The sequence below is a fragment of the Oncorhynchus nerka genome, linkage group LG20 (assembly GCF_034236695.1).
Source record: "Oncorhynchus nerka isolate Pitt River linkage group LG20, Oner_Uvic_2.0, whole genome shotgun sequence".
NCBI classification, from domain to species: domain Eukaryota; kingdom Metazoa; phylum Chordata; class Actinopteri; order Salmoniformes; family Salmonidae; genus Oncorhynchus; species Oncorhynchus nerka.
In genome coordinates, this window is record NC_088415.1 from 66,154,481 (window position 1) to 66,172,998 (window position 18,518).

Here is an 18,518-nt window from a genome sequence, read left to right on the forward strand (position 1 = left end):
ATTTCTTCCCCCGAACACTACCGGCGCCTTTGCCAAAAAGATAATCCGTGGGAGGACCAATTCATATTTGTGCCACTAGAGCTATTAAGATCTACTTAATATATATATATATATATATATATATATATATATATATATATATTTCACCTTTATTTAACAAGGTAGGCTAGTTGAGAACAAGTTCTCATTTGCAACTGTGACCTGGCCAAGATAAAGCAGAGCAATTTGACACGTACAACAACACAGAGTTACACATGGAATAAACAAAAATGGAGTCAATAATACAGTAGAAAAAAAGTATATATACAGTGAGTGCAAATGAGGTAAGATAAGGGATTTGAGGCAATAAATAGGCTATGGTGGCGAAGTAATTACAATATAGCAATTAAACATTGGAATGGTAGATGTGCAGAAGATGAATGGGCAAGTAGAGATACTGGGGCGCAAAGGAGCAAGATAAATAAATAAATACAGTATGGGGATGAGGTAGATAGATGGGCTGTTTACAGATGGGCTATGTACAGGTGCAGTGATCTGTGAGCTGTGAGCTGCTCCGACAGCTGGTGCTTACAGCTGGTGAGGGAGATATGAGTCTCCAGCTTCAGTGAGTTTTGCAGTTCATTCCAGTCATTGGCAGAAGAGAACTGGAAGGAAAGGCGAACAAAGGAGGAATTAGCTTTGGGGGTGACCAGTGAGATATACCTGCTGGAGCGAGTGCTACGAGTGGGTGCTGCTATGGTGACCAGTGAGCTGAGATAAGGCAGGGCTTTACCTAGCAGAGACTTGTAGATGCCCTGTAGCCAGTGGGTTTGGCAACGAGTAAGAAGCGAGGGCCAACCAACAAGAGCGTGCAGGTCGCAGTGGTGGGTAGTGTATGGGAATTTGGTGACAAAACGGATGGCACTGTGATAGACTGCATCCAATTTGTTGAGTAGAGTGTTGGAGGTTATTTTATAGATGACATCGCCGAAGTCGAGGATCGGTCGGATGGTCCGTTTTTCGAGGGTATGTTTGGCAGCATGAGTGAAGGATGCTTTGTTGCGATATAGGATGCCGATTCTAGATTTGGGATTGGAGATGCTTAATGTGAGTCTGGAAGGAGAGTTTACAGTCTAACCAGACACCTAGGTATTTGTAGTTGTCCACATATTCTAAGTCAGAGCCATCCAGAGTAGTGATGCTGGACGGGCGGGCAGGTGCAGGCAGCGATCGATTGAATAACATGCATTTAGTTTTACTTGCATTTAAGAGCAGTTGGAGGCAGTGTCCAAAGAGGGGTCAGAAGTATACAGAACTAAATTCTTACTGAATCCATCGGGTTCACAGAGAACTGAACTAGAGAAGTTGAACTCAGTCTCCAATATCTGCGAGTGTATAACGAAGTCAGGTCGCTCAAGATCCACCGCGAAATTCGAGGTCCGTCCAGGTAAGCAGGACATCGGGAAATTACTTCAAAACCAGCCACCAGGGGCAAAGGTTAGCGCTATGACCATCAAGTAGGCTTGTGGTTTGCTAGGGCGTTGTGGACGGGGATGGCGGATAGGCATAAACCGTGAGCTGCGTCTCCGAGGGTCAGGTATTCAATCCCAGGCACTTGTTTTTCTTTTTGGGTTTTAATCCTATACCAAACGTTAACCCTTATCTTAACTTAATTCATGCCTAAAATCAACCTTCAAAATGTTACCTTTATGGACAAACGTAGGATTCTGTGGTAAGACTGTGAGAGCTTGTTGGGATAATGATGTATAGTGTGCTCCTATGTATAGTGTGCTCCTATGTGTGCTCCTACCTCCTCCTATACCCTTCGCCTCTGGCACACAGACAGCTAATTTATAACTCTGCAGTCTTAAGTTGCACTCTCTTTGTCAAGGCCAGCGCTGGGGAGGGGAAGTTGAAAGAGCTTTCCTCCTAATCGTAACAATTGGACATTAAAACAAATAGCGAGGAGGACTCGACCGCACATTTTCAATTGCCTGTTAGAGTAAGACGCCAGTCCACCCCTCCCTCCCTCCATCTCTCTCTTCTTTGCCCTTTCCGTGGATCGCTTAAACATACACACACACATACACACATATTAAATACACATTCTTACATCCTCCCTTTTCTCACCTTCTTTCTGTCATTTTTCTGTTGCCGTCAGCAGCTCGCACTCCCTCTCACTGATTCTTGACAGCGCTTTCCAAAACAGTCAAGCGAGAGAAGGAGGCCTCAGAGAAAATTAGTTAACTGACTTGAGTGTAAACAACAAGGTGTTGAAATGTCCCATCAGGAAGGCACTCTGCTTTCTATTGAACAGAGAGGTCAAAGGGCAGATTGCCCAGCGGTTATCAGTGGTGTCTTTTCATAGATGTCAAGGGAATCCAGGGTCCCCCAAAACATTTACCACTAAAAAAAGATAGAAACATATAAAATAATTTATATTTTCTCTCTCTGTGTTTCACAATTGTCCTTCAATTCGCAAAAGGTTGAATGTATCTCACCGGAGAAAGCATCCGAGCGAGCGAAAAGCACCCCTCTGCCACTGTATGTGTAGGCCATCTATCTGCAGCTGTCTGGTCAAAAAGAGTATGACTTTGTTGCTGCCCGTAGCATTGAATGCAAAGAAAGCCAGCGAGCATTTGGCCTCCCTTGATAAAAATCATTGTTGAACTAAACTGACTGAGCGCCACTGTGAATGATCCTGGTGCACAAAAAAAAGTATCAAGGGAAGCCAGTTTGGATTTGGCTTCACTCCAATCACATCACATCGAGAGCCAAACGTCATGGACAGAAAGAACATGAATTGTTGCATCTCATTGTGTTGTTGTCCTCCGGTGGCTAGCTAGCTAGCTAAAATTAGTAATTTCCTAAATTAGCCATGGATGGAGATAGGGATTGAGACTTGTGGTTTTGATGATGTTGAAATGTTGAAGTTGAAATGGTGCTGGAATAGTGAAGGCAGCTCCTGTTATCTTTGCCACTTGCCGTAACTTTCTGTGGACTTCACCGGACAGCGGTGGCTCTCCGGATTTTGTGATGAAACAAAGATACGGTTGAATTTACTGTGTCTTCGTATTGTCTCGGCCTTAGGCCTATATATCACGGTCGCAAGGCATATGAACTAACAGGTTATAGAGCAAACAACACAAGTATCACAACACAGGTTGTAATATGGCATTTTTTCCTGGCTTGGCTTCCCCTGTGATTTTACACACACACCGCTTCTGGTGGTACTAGCACTGACTCATCACCACCCTAGGGCCATTAGGATACCTCTTTGCAGTATTATAATGAATAGTATGCAGAAGTAGGACCATTCCATTTCGGTTTGTAACCATTTTCTAATACTTTTTAAAGTATATTATATTCAAAAAGAAACATGTTTTATGCCTAAGCACTGCCAAATGTTTATATTTTTATGCATTTTTTACATTTCAATGTACATTGCAATGTATTTTATTGGCACATGATTACTAGATTCTCATACTACGTGCAGATTACATTGATAAAACAGGATATATGGTGAGTTGAGGTTAGCGCTATAGACTAAATAGGATCCGTATGATGTTTATGTGCTGTCAACTCCTGTTGAATTATTTGAAACAGGCATCTACTTCAGTGTTCTTAGTCAGTGGAATATTCTAATAGTTGTGGGTTTAGTGAATGTTATTCTTTTCACCGGCTTGGGTTTCCATGTACGTTTTTCACCTCGCAACCCCCGGCATAGTAATCCTCCATTTCAATGCGGTGTGTGTGTGTGTGTGTGTGTGTGTCAATGTGTTTGTGTCCGTGCGTGTGTTTGTGTGTGCATTCCTGCATGTGTATGTGTGTGTGTGTGTTCCCGTGCCCTTGTAGGTGTGTGTGTGTTTACAGCACTCTGCTTCAGAAGGTAAACCCCTGCTTCCTGCTATTCTGGTTACAGGGACTGATCATAATCTAAGTGGAAACATGGGGTATGCTTGAGCGCAAGGCTGTCACTAGAACAAAGCTCTCCTTTTCTCTCTCTGGCACACACACACACACTAATGGACACACACACACACACTACAATGGTTGTTAGGAACTCTTGTAGGCAGGGAGGGAGAGGGAAACATTGGCTTCTGTCTGCAGTAGAGTGGTTATCTATTTGGTGACATCATCTGTATCCACTATCCTGTTTGCCGCTCTGCTTTCCTCCGTTCAGTTCCATTACCCATCACACTGTCCTATTCTAGCTTCCTCTGCATGGCTATCATCACCAGCTCTGAAATGATTAACACTTCGTCTTCAGCAGTAGACCTGAGGAAAAAGTATGCATTCGTGTAATTGTAAGAAATTAAGCAATGTCTTTATTTTTCTCCTGACTTCATGGCTATTTGTAGAATTCATTATTTGCTCAATGTTGTAGAATAGCAACAAAAAAAATGACGATTTCTTCTGCAATTTATTTAGCTTGAGATGCATGGGATATTTAAGCAATAAGGCCCAAAGGAGGTGTGGTATATGGCAAATATAGCACAGCTAAGGGCTGTTCTGAACACGGAGTGCCTGGACACAGCCCTTAGCAGTGGTATATTGGTCAAATACCACAAACCCCTGAGGTGCCTCACTGCTGTTATAAACTGGTTACCAATGCAATTAGAACAGTAAAAAAAATGTATCATACCCATGATGTACAGTCTGATATACCACGGCTTTCAGCCAATCAACATTTAGGGCTCAAACCACCGAGTTTAAAATGCCATCTATACCTCTTTGTAGCTAATGGGAAACTGGCAGAAAGGAGAGAGAAAGGGAAAGAGAATGGTGACTGGGGAGAGAGAAACAGAGGAAGTGGCCTGTTCAAGTTGCAGACTGCTTACAGACTGTTTTGGTGGTCTGAGACTCATTCTCAGTGGATTTCTCTGCACAGCCCAAATCACAACAGGAACAGATTGTACACAAACCCTCTCATTTCATTATCTTTTGGTACGGCGGTCAGGGCCGAGGTGACACTGCTGCCGCGGATTGATGACCAATGGCACTCTATAGCCTCTACTTACTGCTATTCTGCCCCGACACACACACAAACACACACATATGCATTCACATGCACATACGCACACACTCACATACATCTACACACAAATATACATACTCATGAACATAGAATGATACTGTTCCTTGCGAAACAGTGTGCAATAAACACACACATAAAGGTATTTATGAGAAAGAAAGAGAGAATTTTTCAATTCCAATATTTCTCCCTCACCTCTCATCCCTCTTTCCACTGTTTATTATGATTCATTTTGTTGACTGTCCATCCCTTTCTCTCTCTCCATCTCTCCATCTGCACGTAGTTTCTGTCCGGCCCACTCCATTCTGCCCTCAGCAGGGCAGTGTTGGCCTGCCTGCCGGCCCCTGTGTTGTGATGGGTGACGGCCTGCCTCTGCACTCCCTGTATATCTGCTCCGATGACATTACACCACTCTGGAGTTATAAGGTGTGAGGAACAGGGGGAGAACACTGTGCACTGTCTGGAGATAAGAAGCCAAGATGGTGGTTGTGTGTGTGTGTGTGTGTGTGTGTGTGTGTGTGTGTGTGTGTGTGTGTGTGTGTGTGTGTGTGTGTGTGTGTGTGTGTGTGTGTGTGTGTGTGTGTGTGTGTGTGTGTGTGTGTGTGTGTTGACTGACAGGGATATCACCATTGCAAGTGCTGGGAGTTCATGAACATGATAATGGGAATTTTTGAAATGGTGAATAAACTGACTGAAACATATTTGTTGATCGTTCTAAATTAGCATACAGCAAAATGTATATTACAATGTTGACTAATAAAGACCATTCACATATTCTATTGAGAGCAAAGAATAAGAGCACAGGTTTTGACTTCAATGGTGAAATATTTTGGCCATTAGTGTTATCCCAATATTTTATCTCTCATGTTAGATGACTCTTAAAAAAATACGCCAAGTAAGGACTCAAGTAAGGACTCAAAATTCGAGCAATCCCTTGAAATAAAGAGCCAGACAATCACAAACGAACGTTTAATCACCACTGTAGTCTGCTGTTGACGTGGTTCTAGTGGCTGCCTAGGACCGTAAAATGGGGCGAGACCTGTGACACAGACAACTGCTACTGTCGCTCAAAAAGCAGGGCTCAGGCCACTTTGATGTATCATGTCACATGCTCACGGGTTCAAGTTCGTTCAATGTGTGTGCTTCATTGCTAGAAAGCAAGGTGCTATATATGGACGTATAAAGACACTGTTCAACTTGATTTCATTATTTTCGTTTATTTTCATCACTAGAATAACAGCTGTTTGTTGTTGTTCTTTTTTACGTTCTTTTTTTTCAGTTTGACATCAGATGACAGGCTATCGAGTCAAATAACAATGGCCTATTTATATATTAATATATAGGCCTAGGCTTATTTATAAAATGAATTTACATTTGGTTTCCATTATTTAAACTTCTATACGAAGTAGGTATATATGTAATAATTTGTCAGTATTACCATATTGTAATAATTATTGTCTCATCATGTATAATTACACAATATGAATAATTGGCCTATTGTTAGAAATAAATGCCTAGATGTATACATGTCTGAGGTAAATGTTGTTTTGCCTTCCTACCTGCTCATGGAATGCACCAGACACAATGTTAGCCTACTGGTTGAACCTCAGATACAGAAATTATAATTGAACACAACTTGACATTTCATACACAAAGAACAATTTCCTATTGCTCTGCTCGATGTAAATGTCCATGAATGAAATGAGTGGATGTAAATTTGAAATAGGCAACCTTTGTTATAACGAGGGGAAACATTGTATAATGATTTAAACACAATCCAAATAAAATGCAATAGAAATGCAACGTGTCGTTATTATTTTATCACTTAGGCCCTACAGCTGTAGCGAGTAATCACGTGTTCCTCCTAGTTGCATAATTAAAACAGAAAAATATGCCTATACTCAACACTTCTGGTATGAGACATTTAAAATATCATCGTAAATTTAAACTGGAGACAATAAAATCCTGTATGTCACACGGGCAGAATCGAGACATTCAGGGCCTAGCACCGTGTGTAAAAAAAAACCCGGCTATAATTAGCCTCAGTCTCCAGTCTCCACACAAGGCCGAGCGGAGTAGAGCAGAGCAGAGGTAGGTTTAATGTACAATTTAAAGTGTGTAGTTTATGCGTTCCTTGCCAGGCTTCTCGGGTTATCCGTAGGTCGTCGGGCACAGACGTTTCCCCTTGGTATGAAATCACACTACTCCTTTATTCCACCCTTTTCCACCGCGTTCCAAAACTGCTGGAGCGCGCGCTTGGATGTGTTTAATATTAAACGTTTTTCTGTGCAAGACGTCTGTATTAATAACCACGCGATTTCAAGACTTTTGCCATAACCGTGTTGGAGAGTAAAATCTTGAATGTACCATTTTTCTTGATTTGGTCCTTGAAAGCACGCGGTTTTAATATACGGTATAAAATATATGTTTGTATTATAAAATGACCTATAGAAATATTGTGGTATAGGCCATTGTGTGTTTTTACGTAAATAGTTCACCTGAGAAAAGCTGGTGGCCTATTTAAGGATTTTCCTTTGACATTGTGGGTTTCAGAGAAGAGGCAATGGCGTCTATGGGGTTTTATTTTTTCTTCTAAAAGACAAGTGTTGGACCTCGAGCCTTTCACTAGTTTGACTGTCAAACAGAGCCTGCGTCTATGTGGACTCTTAATTATAAACAGATGGCGCTTTGAGGTCGAGCCTTGTAACCAACTGTGAGCTGAAACACAGCAGTTTTCCATTGAGCTGACTGAGCTGGTCACCCAGCCATACAGGTGCACAGTCCCCGGGGCCGTAGTGGGCCGCCACGGTGTGTCCCTCTCAACGGTGTGCCCTCTCTCCCCTCACCCCTGCCCCCCTTCTCGGGGTAAACTGGAAACGAACATGAGTTGATTTATTCTGAAAAAGTGCGCACAGTCCAGGGTGGCGCGTGCGTGACACCACTGTTTCAGGGGCATGGTAAAAGTGAAGGACGCTGTTCAACGAGTCTCCTCTCTCCTATGTGTTCCATTTACAGTGGAACCACGACGTTGTTTGGAAATGCTATCGGTTTGATTCAATAAAATCTGCTTGGCTACTTTACACAGAATAAGCAAAAACCAAAACGAATAGGCCAACTGGTAGGCGTATTGCACCTTCTCGTTTATTAGTGAAATCCAATACAGTTTAATATGTTTTAATCTCAGACATTTGTCAATGTTAAAAAATCTGTCATAATAGCTATCATTATTAACCGTTACGTTGTGGTTATTGCAGCATACAGGCTATATGATGTGCTATTCAGAATTAATTAGACCATCTGTTTATTTTGGGTGGTTGTTATCAACTAATATAATGTTGATTAAGATGTATTTTTATTTGATCACTATGCGTTAGGGCTACAGTATTTCAATTCACGGATAGGCTATACTTTCTATATTTAAAAAATATATATCGTACATGTTTTATTTTAGTGCCATCTTTACATATTGTATTTAGCATGGTGTGTAGATTAAGCTATTTGAGGAATTGTAAATTCGTTTTAGAGAATCGAACTATGGTTAACACTGAGCGAGCTGATCTTTTCTCTCTCTCTCCATGGCTTGAGGGTCAGTGAAGTTGAGATGTCTGGACCCCAGGCTCTGGCATGAGACAGCAGAAGACAGCGCGGTGATCCGAATGTTGTTCCTATACTTTTCCGGTACACAAATACCTTTCTATAACTTTACTGTGTGTTTTTTTTTTATTGTTTATTATTGACTCCTCAGTTAACTTGGTTTGAAAAAACATATTTAGAAAAACGAAATGAGTCCTTATCGTTTGTCACTAATTTAGTTAAATGGCCTTACACATTCTTGTTAGACTGCTGCACATATGGACATCTTAAAATCTGTTTATCAGTTGGTGATTGACGAATTTTTTGTCGTTGAACTTTGACCCCCATGTCTTTAAATCCTCGTTAAAACTTCCTGGTGTCAGTGGGTCTCTTTCTGATATTTCACTGAAAATGGCATCGAAGTTAATCAAATCTCTACAAAGTAGTTACAATTACAAATAAATTACGTCGCTGGATGTGATTTTACCTTTATAGTCTAGGCAACATATGGCACAGATGGCATTGTTAAGATGGTGATATAAAATGGTAGTTATTTTCCACTGAGTGATGCTTGTGTGTGAGGAAAAGATAAATATAGCTGATAAGAAAGTACGCATTGGTCATTTATCACTCAATCATCAGGAGATCAACAAAGTTCACATAGGACTAATGCATTGTAATATATGTATCTAAACATGCATTTCAAATAGCCTACAGTCCAAACGCTCACCAGAAATATATTCTCTATTTGTAGTCAACTTCTGTTCAATTAAAACGGATATTGAAATCGTGTTGTTTTAATGAGCTAAATATAAAAGTAATGTAGAACACAGTCACTTTTGTTTTTGGTATTTGACCCAAAGAAATGTGGGAGAGAGTGTGAGAAGGGAAGGATGCGTGCTGACGCGCATGTGAAGCTGTGCATTTCAGGAATGTAGCGGAACGTTTCAGGAAAAGGGGAAAATATTGAGGGGATAGTGAAGTCAGTGGGGAAAAAGTGGCCAAATAAACAAAGTTTTGCCAAATGTACAATGTGGAATCCCCTATATAGCATTACACGTGTAGGCTTTCAAATCAATAGGCCTAACTTTAGGCCATGTCAAAATCAGTACGTTTTCTTAGAGACGTTATAAGGAATAAAACAGGGGATTGTTATCTGTAAAGAAATTAACATAGGCGTACTTAATGTACAACTCTTAGTCACACACACACACAAGTAATAACATCGATATAAATAGTCCTACCTAATATATTAGCCTAAGAGTAGAAGTAGACCTATAGTAGTACTGGTAGTAGTAGTAGCAGTAGTAGCCGTAGTAGTAGTAGGTAAATCTGTTGTAGTAGTGCGGTATACCTATGGGCTAAATTAGTATCCTAGTAGGTTTTAGTTAGTAGTAACATGAAGGGAAAAAACTACAGATAATCTGTGTACAATAGCGATTGAATAATAATAATAACACATAATATTAATATAAATATGGATCATAGTATTCATAATGACATTGATAAATGGTATCATCATTATCCATTTTAAAAACGGACTTATTTTAAACGTTGTCCTATACAAATGAATAAAATAACGTGTGCCCATCTGGGCACCATCTCAGGTCATGTTTGGGATAACGATTTGAGTGCAACCGATGTGCATGCTATTCTGTTGCACTTTTAGGAACTGTGCACAAATATTATTATGGCACATTTTGTTATTTAATTTCTCTAGGATATTTGTGGTAGCATTCGTCGCAGTTCACGTTCCAACTGCGCAGGTGGGGTCCAAGAGTGGAAAGAAATCATAAATTGTAGAGTCAGGCGTGTTCCTGAGTACACACACAGCGCACTGTCTTTCTCCTGCCATGCCTGGCTTTCTCCTGCGGTATTGTTGACGGTGCTCCGGCGGCCGACATCCTCCCCATTGACCCCCGTCTCCCTCTCTGCCTTTTCCGTCCCATGAAAAATGATTCCAGCGCTCTGATTGAATTTTATTCCTTCCTGACCTGGCCCGTTCTGTGAGGGTGCCATCAATCTTGGGACTAACACGACGTTTGTTTATAACTTGGGAAAGGATGTAATGACTTTTAGTTTTATGAGGCTGATTACAGCTATTCGACGGTGGGAGATAATGGGGCCTACATAGCTGCATTTCATTCCGTCTTTCTAGGCCAAAGTGTTGCTCAATTAAACACTATTATTTTTGCTAAACAGTTGATTTTTGTGCTCCGTTGTGATTCTGTTGTCAACGTTATTGTGGCTGCTGTGTGATTCATAATCTATTCTATGTAGGCACGATGTATACAGGATACATCGGGAAGATGCAGTTTACATACCGTTTGCTCATTGGCAAGACTTCTTGCAGATGCCTACATTCTAAATTCTGCAGTTCTACATCGTTTACACGTTGGCCAGACATCAAGATTATATTCTGATGTTTCGTCGACGTCTTCCAAATGTGCAAACGCTATCCAAACTGCATTCCCATACGCAACTTGATACGTCGGCCAATGGAGTGCGTGTTTACTGGGTATATATAGGTCCCGCTATTATTATGAGTTTTGTTTTGATGCTTTTGTTGAAGTTGTTTATCTTGTAAAAATAAATATCTATAGCTAGCCTATACCTTTCTTGTCGAGGTAATGTTGTTATCAGCCCACACGATCAGTTCGACGTATAGACATACATTGTTCCATTTATTGCAACCTTCAGGCCTATGGTTGTGCCCAGAGGATACACGACACGCTGCCATGCTCATATGATCATATCCCGTTTGACCCTCTAGCCCCAAGGGCCTCCTTGATAATAGTTACCCCTCATCCGCTTGAGCATAACATCAAGTCAACCAATGCCATTACATTGATATTAGACTAACGCAAAGTTAATAGTCAAATAATTGGCTGTTAACTTTGCGCTTAACATAACCTATAGCCGTGGAAATTCTAAGCAAATTTAAAGCGCTTTGTTGACCCTATCTAGGCAATTAGCAGCCAAATCAACCACATTAACCGAAAATATCTAATACATGCTTGAACTTTGAAAACATCCGTTGCGCTCTGGTAGCCTTTAGCAATAGTTGTTTTGGCAATTGGAAATAGTGTGCAAAAGGATTACTAAAATAGTAGTAATATTATAATTATCATTAGTAATATTATTATTATTAGTGGAGATGTTTTTATTCCTGGAATTTGAGAATAGGCATACACTTTACGCATAGTAGGCCTTGTTTACGCATAGGCCTACTTTACGCACAGGCCTACCGTCACACCAGAAAACAATAAAGTAGGCTTATGTATGTCAATTTTGGCATATGTAATTTGTAAAACCGTAATAAACTGAAGATGTCATTTATAACAGTATTCAAATGGAGGGATACAAGTATAAGAGAAATATATGGATTTATGCACAACATGGCTTTAAGCGCGCGCCCATGTTTCTCCTCATTGCAAATTCAACAAATGAATCGAATTTACTTCAAGCATACATCATATCATACTGTTCCCAAGGGTTTAAATTTAGGCAGTGGAACATGTTTCTGTAATTTGAAAATGTGACAACGAGGAAAATATGTCCCTTCATTAACCAGTCGAGGCAAGCCAGCTGTCTGAAGAAAAAAAAAAATAATAATAATTTACGTAGACCTGCCGATTAAAATAGGCCTATTTACGAATTTCTCCATTTTTAAAGAAGATTTCAATTAGGTGAGACCCTTGTGATATGTTTAACTATAAATACAAAACAAAAGCCACATAGGAAAGTATACTTTGCGCACGCGCTGTAGGATGCGTTTGGCTCTCATCTCCCTAATACAGATAGACGTTCAAGTTGGAGTCATCTTTATAGATCGCAGTCCCCAAACCATCGTGTGCCTACAGGACTATCTTTGGCATGTGTGGTATGATTTTAATTAAGCGTTGGAATGTGACTGTAAACACACGTGGCTATTCACAAGTCAGTTTTGCTGTGTGGACTACTAGCCTGCATCGATGAACTGTTATGAGGCCAGAGGGCCCCAGGTCAAGATGTTGACAGATCGTCCGTGTCTGACAAGAGAAGAGCTGTGTCACTTTAAATATGAAGCAAAACAATCATCTAAATACACTTCCACTTCAAGTCATCATCAACACAAACGATAAATATGTCTGTTTGTTTATACAGTTGACATCTTGGATCATTTTTACGCATATAACATTCAATTGTTTTTTGGTCATCATAACAAAAACGGACTAGATCGAGTTGCATTGAAATTCAAATTTTTGGAAATAAATGTTTTCCTATTCTAGAAAGATTCCATGTTAATTTGGGTAATTATTAATTATTTCATTCGACCTCGATTTTGTTGACAAGCTTAAACGAACTGACCAAACTCCGTGACTACAATTATACATTTTCTGTGAAAATGTATAGTGAGAATGGTAACCCAACCTGTCAAAAAAAAGGCTGTGATTTAAAATCTGATTTATCAATCGCTGCCAGTGATCGATCCCACGTCGATAGGTTTCAAACAGGGTGCAAAACAGCTTAAAGGTCTGTGAGAAATAAGGTCTGGTTAAATTACACAAACTGTCAAAAAAATATCATATAGTCTATAAGAAATCAGGCGTAGCTTTAACTCAAATAAAATGGCAATTTATTAAACAAACAATGCAATTCCTTCAGAATACTTTTCAACAAAAGAAGAAACTTTGAAAGAGTAGGACGATATACAAGTTCCGCTTTTTATAATGGAACATATTTGGACAATTAAGGCATTTCAATTTAGAAACACTTTTTGGTGTTTGGTCCATAATTTCCGGCAGTTTAGAAATAAATTACTATATGCAATTTACACGTAATAATATGTCCATGAAAGACTGGCATATTCTTATCTTTAAAACATGTCACAAAAGCGAGAAGAGACTTACGTGTTATTAGCCGTAACACTGTTCTTTACAAACCAAGATCATGTCTTTTTTTATCTGTCCATTATTTGTGTTCTGTTTCGTTTTAGTCCATCGTCGTGGCAGGTGGTGGGTAAAACGATATTTTTATGAAGAAGATCAATACGATGAAAACCTAATTTGGTCAGAACTTGCTGCAGTCATACACGAAAGCTCCTGAAGTGCGGTAGATGGATTGGCTAGGGGGAAATGACATTTGACAGCTGTTATTCCCGTTCACAGGAGAATTATTCAAGCCAATTCTTTGAGATTCGAACATCTCGCGCACAGAGTGGAAGTTCTGCTGCTGGGCGGGGTAGGTCGCCCCGATGTGGCCCAGGTCCCCGGCCTGGTTGAGGTACCATGAGGGAAGCCGCCCTTGGTGGGGATGGTGGCCCTCCTGCCCAGTGTTTAGATTGCCGTGGGCCAGAGGGGGGGAGGTGGTCGTGATGGAGTAATCTGGCAACGTTTCATCCACGGTGGTAGTCGGAGCTAGGTGGCTAGATCTATCCCCGGCGTATAAACTCATGGCTTGCATATTACAATGGTAGCTAGCATTCGAGGTAGTGGAGATAGAGTTTTGGTTACAGGGTGAGCTATAGACTGACGTCTGGTTCGGTGAATAGTTTAGGGACAAAGACGGTGTTATACCTGTCCTGGACGAGGCGATGAGGGACGGGGCAAGCTCTGTGGCATCCTGTGGGGACCCCCGGAGGGAAGTCATGATGTTGTCCACACTGAAGCCCTGGGCCTGGCTGTGCTGGTGGTGCTGCTGCTGCTGCTCGGAGCTCTCCATGCCGATGGACCTGTTGGACGGGATGCTGTGGGGGCTGCCGTTGCTGGACATGCTGCTGCTGCTGCTGTCGGGACTCTCGACTTTGGGCACAGTGCTCAGGGAGGGCGAGGCGGCCTGTGGGGGTGTCGCGTTACCGTTCTCGGTCTTAATATCCTGGATCCGGACTGGCTGGGAGCCCTGCACGGGCTGTTCCGCGTCCCGGCCCTGTCTAGACGGCGTCTCCTTAGCACCCCGATCATCCTTGTCTTTCATTGCGTCTTTCTTCTTGAACCGTCGCCTCCTCCTCAAGAAGCTGCCGTTCTCGAACATGTTGTATGAGTCCGGGTCCAGGGTCCAGTAGCTCCCCTTGCCAGGCTTTTTGTCATCACGGGGAACTTTGACAAAACACTCATTGAGAGAGAGATTATGCCTGATGCTGTTCTGCCAGCCCTGTTTGTTGTCTCGGTAGAACGGGAACCTCTCCATGATAAACTGATAAATCCCGTTCAGGGTCACCTTCTTGTCAGGCGAGTTCTGGATAGCCATAGTAATGAGCGCAATGTAACTGTACGGGGGTTTCACCATATCCTTCGGCTGGGGCTGCGGGGTATACGGTCCATAGGCTCGCGCCATGCTGGCCGGGTACTGGTCGTGGGCCGCGTGAGAGTACATACTCATAGGGGCCGGCATCCCGGTGTATCCTCCACCCGCGGCGGCCCGGTAGTAGCTTTGGTCGCTACTAATGTAAGGCACGACGCCCAGAGAGTTGGGGCTCGAGACGGAGTAGCGCGCCTGCATGTCTTCTCCCCACAGCTCAACTATGCTCCTGCCTAAAACGAACTTCCCAAAGTATGCAGACGGAGAGCTCCACTTTTTCTTTCTGAAAAGTTGAGGCGCTCAAAGCACGAGTTCCTGTCTTGTCACTTGACAAATAATACTATCAGGAATGCACTGTACCAGGTCTTAATAGGGTTTAAGCGGTTTCCATCTCAGTGTGCTGAGGCGCGCATTGAAAAACGTATGAACTTTGGGCATCCGTCACTACAGAATACTTTTGCGCTGTTAACTTCTTTCCCCCTTTTTGCTGCCAGTATGCTCCTCCCAAAGAGAATCCGAGCTGTCCAATTGTAGGTCAGGCAGTGCAGAGTGAGCAGCAAATGGATTGAGCTCCTGGCCACACACACGTCTTTAGAAAAACGAGAGGAGGGGTAACTCCCAGCCCACTCCGACAAAAGACTGGACTTCAGCAGTGAGCACGCTGCTTGCCCACGTACAAAATCAGATTATGGACTAGATTTAGTTATTGAAGAATATTTCCATTCACGAGCAAACACATTGTTGAGACCACCAGGTGGAATGATACATAATAAATAGCAATGTATTTTGTAAATTAATTAACTACTGTATGGGATAATAGGCCTAGATTTTTATTTAAGCATGCTAATGTGCTATTAATGATTAGGACAGTTGGCGATTGTGTGAACCACAGAGATCCTATTCAATTCCTTATTCTATGGTGTGACCTTAATTAACACATGAATTACTAGTCTATTGCAATAATGTTTCGAAAGAGTTTTCACTTAGAATGTGACATTGTGATATTCATTACAAAATCAATGGAGAACAAACACTCCATCATCTCCGTTTGGGTGAATCACTCCATTAAAATCTCCAGCCGCACATCTGTTTTCAAATATGCAATAAATACGAGTTACGAGGAGGAAATAATCCCCAGTGTTTGCCTCCTGCTGTTTAGCATCTTAATGCGATGCTTTATTAAGGCGGTATGTTAGTTAAAAGTCTCAATCAACATGCGTGGTCGGATCAAAGCGCTCCTCCTTCCGTTCAGTGGGCAGTATGTGAGATCTCATTACGGCAGAATTAAAGCTAGTTTGGCCGGAGAAAGGGTCAAGTTGCGAAGGTTTGCTCTAAGTGAGAAGCAGATTGAACAGAAGAACCAAATGGTGTGATCAGACAGCTAATTGTGTCATTCTTGTGGTCAAAATGTGTGAATATTAAACGGAATAAGGGCATTGTCACGTAGGCTAGACAAGATAAACTATATAGGGCATACCGTTCGTTTTTGTTGCACGGGAAAGCTCCTATAAACTTGCTCAGTGAATACAGAATTGATTAAATTCAGACAGATTGTAGCAAGTTGAAGGTGTCTAAACAAGCTTCAGATCCCTTGGATCGTATTGATCTATTCCTTATATAACCTTCATACTTCTTACCATCTCTATATTATAGGCGGATAAACATGGACACCACGCAGCCCAGCCTCACCACGATATTCCGTTTTAAAATGTTATTTTTTTAAGAGGACCAATTGTATTACTAAAACAAAACATTTTCAACCAAATTATCTCAGGGAGACACTATTCAAACATTTAAAAAACACACCATCAATGTTTATGGACGACCAGGTTTGCATTATATCGAAACCATTACAGTCATTCTATATAGGCCTAAGTTATTTTATCGTTTTGATATTTATTTAGCCTAGTATTTCTTCAGGCATACCTAGCAATTTTGAATTACTAAAGAAGGCATATTTACAAGAGGTATTAGCCCCTCAGCAAGAATAGTAAAAAAAAAAAAATCCTGAATATATTTCATGCAATTAAGGGAATCCATTGTTCTTAAAATGTGCCTAAATACAAATGCAAGCAACACAAACTTGTATGGGAGCGTAACTGATATGAAATGCCTTTGGCTATTACACAGGCGATGAAAAAAGTATTTTGTATGAATACGATGCTCCACAACAGATTCTCTTTTGCCAAACTTTTAGAGAATATACAGAAGAGGCAAAAATATGAACTTGTTAATTGATCCTTTGTCGCTCAGTTGGTAGAACATGGCGCTTGAAACGCCAGAGTAGTGGTTTGATTCCGGGGATCACTCATACCTAAATTGTATACACGTATGTCGCTTTGGATAAAAGCGTCTGCTAAATGGCCTTGTGAGGCACAATAACGCACTAATCTCTTTCAGGTCGTGTTGATTAAATGGCCGTCCACTGGCCTGGTGCTCCGGCGGTTTCTCCTTACTGGGACCCGGGCATGAACTTTTCCACTGCCCGGAGCTGTTTACACAATTCACAACGTGCCTCTTACTTAAAACCCCATGCCTCTGCCCACCCAATCCCCGATTCCTCTCTGTATTAACGGTAAACGACGACCATTATCAGTGAACATAAATGTAAGTGCAATAAAGTCAATAAGTAATAGGTATGATTTATTAGTATTATACATTATTATTATTATTATTGTTATTATTATTATTATTATTATTATATACAGTGACTTCTGTAAATGACAGCAACTAGTAGGCCAAGGCTATATGTTATTTATTTTTTATACACCGATCACTGAAGGTATGAATGCATTAGCCTGAAATAATGTAGAAGTACAGTTATCGACTAAATATACGTAAATATGTTTTAACTAAATATAACATATTATAAAGAAGCTCAACATGTTTGAAGCCTTACTGGGACTGTACAGTAAATCCCTACAACCTTGCGCGTCATCAATCTAGTTTCGTTGTGTCATGGTCTTTTGTGGTGTATTTTTGTTTTGTTTTATATCGACTACCCGAAAAGTAATGGGGAAAAGTCCCCCATGTAAATATAATTCATATACAAAGGACCCACGTCGGTCATTTCCAGATAAAATCGAATACACCATAGACATATTTGAATCCCTGGAGATTACAGCACAAAGAAAGGAGAATACGGTAAATAACGCCACGATAAAAGTTACTATCTCAAAATAAAAACATCTGTGAATAAACTGTTAATGAACAATGCAGAAAGAGCGAGAGAGATTTATTGGCCCCACGTACCAACTGCAGTACGGGGAAGGATGGGACTAATTGTGCTTGATGAAATGAGTTTCAGCGACCACATGTGGACTTAGCGCCCCCTGGCGACCAGTATGGCACCTATCAATCAGATAGGTCTAAGTATTTGCCCATTTTAGTTTAGCGTTAAAAACGGATAGTTCTGATCCTGTTTACTATTTCAGACTCGATCATGCCCTGCTTTCCAAGAAAGGTTTTCTATTAACCCTTGTACCTTACTATCACAGGTTCTGCTAGCCCATGATCATGACGTTCAGTTCCATTACATGACACATACGAGTCATTGGACAAAGGCAGTGTTTTGCTAAGATCCTCACCGCTCAGTCTGAACATTAACAACACGCATCGCTCCTGGTACGGATTTGGAAGCATAAGGACCTTA

At 41.2% G+C, this 18,518-nt stretch overlaps 1 protein-coding gene across 1 annotated transcript; it reads right to left on the minus strand.

Moving 5' to 3' along the window:
* Positions 1-13,188: 13,188 nt before the first annotated feature.
* On the minus strand, positions 13,189-15,411 carry LOC115101768 (forkhead box C1-A-like). The gene has a single exon (XM_029621233.2). It carries the CDS (start codon positions 15,065-15,067, stop codon positions 13,640-13,642), a length of 1,428 nt encoding a protein of 475 aa, XP_029477093.1. The 5' UTR covers positions 15,068-15,411; the 3' UTR covers positions 13,189-13,639.
* Between the last annotated feature and the right edge of the window lie 3,107 nt (positions 15,412-18,518).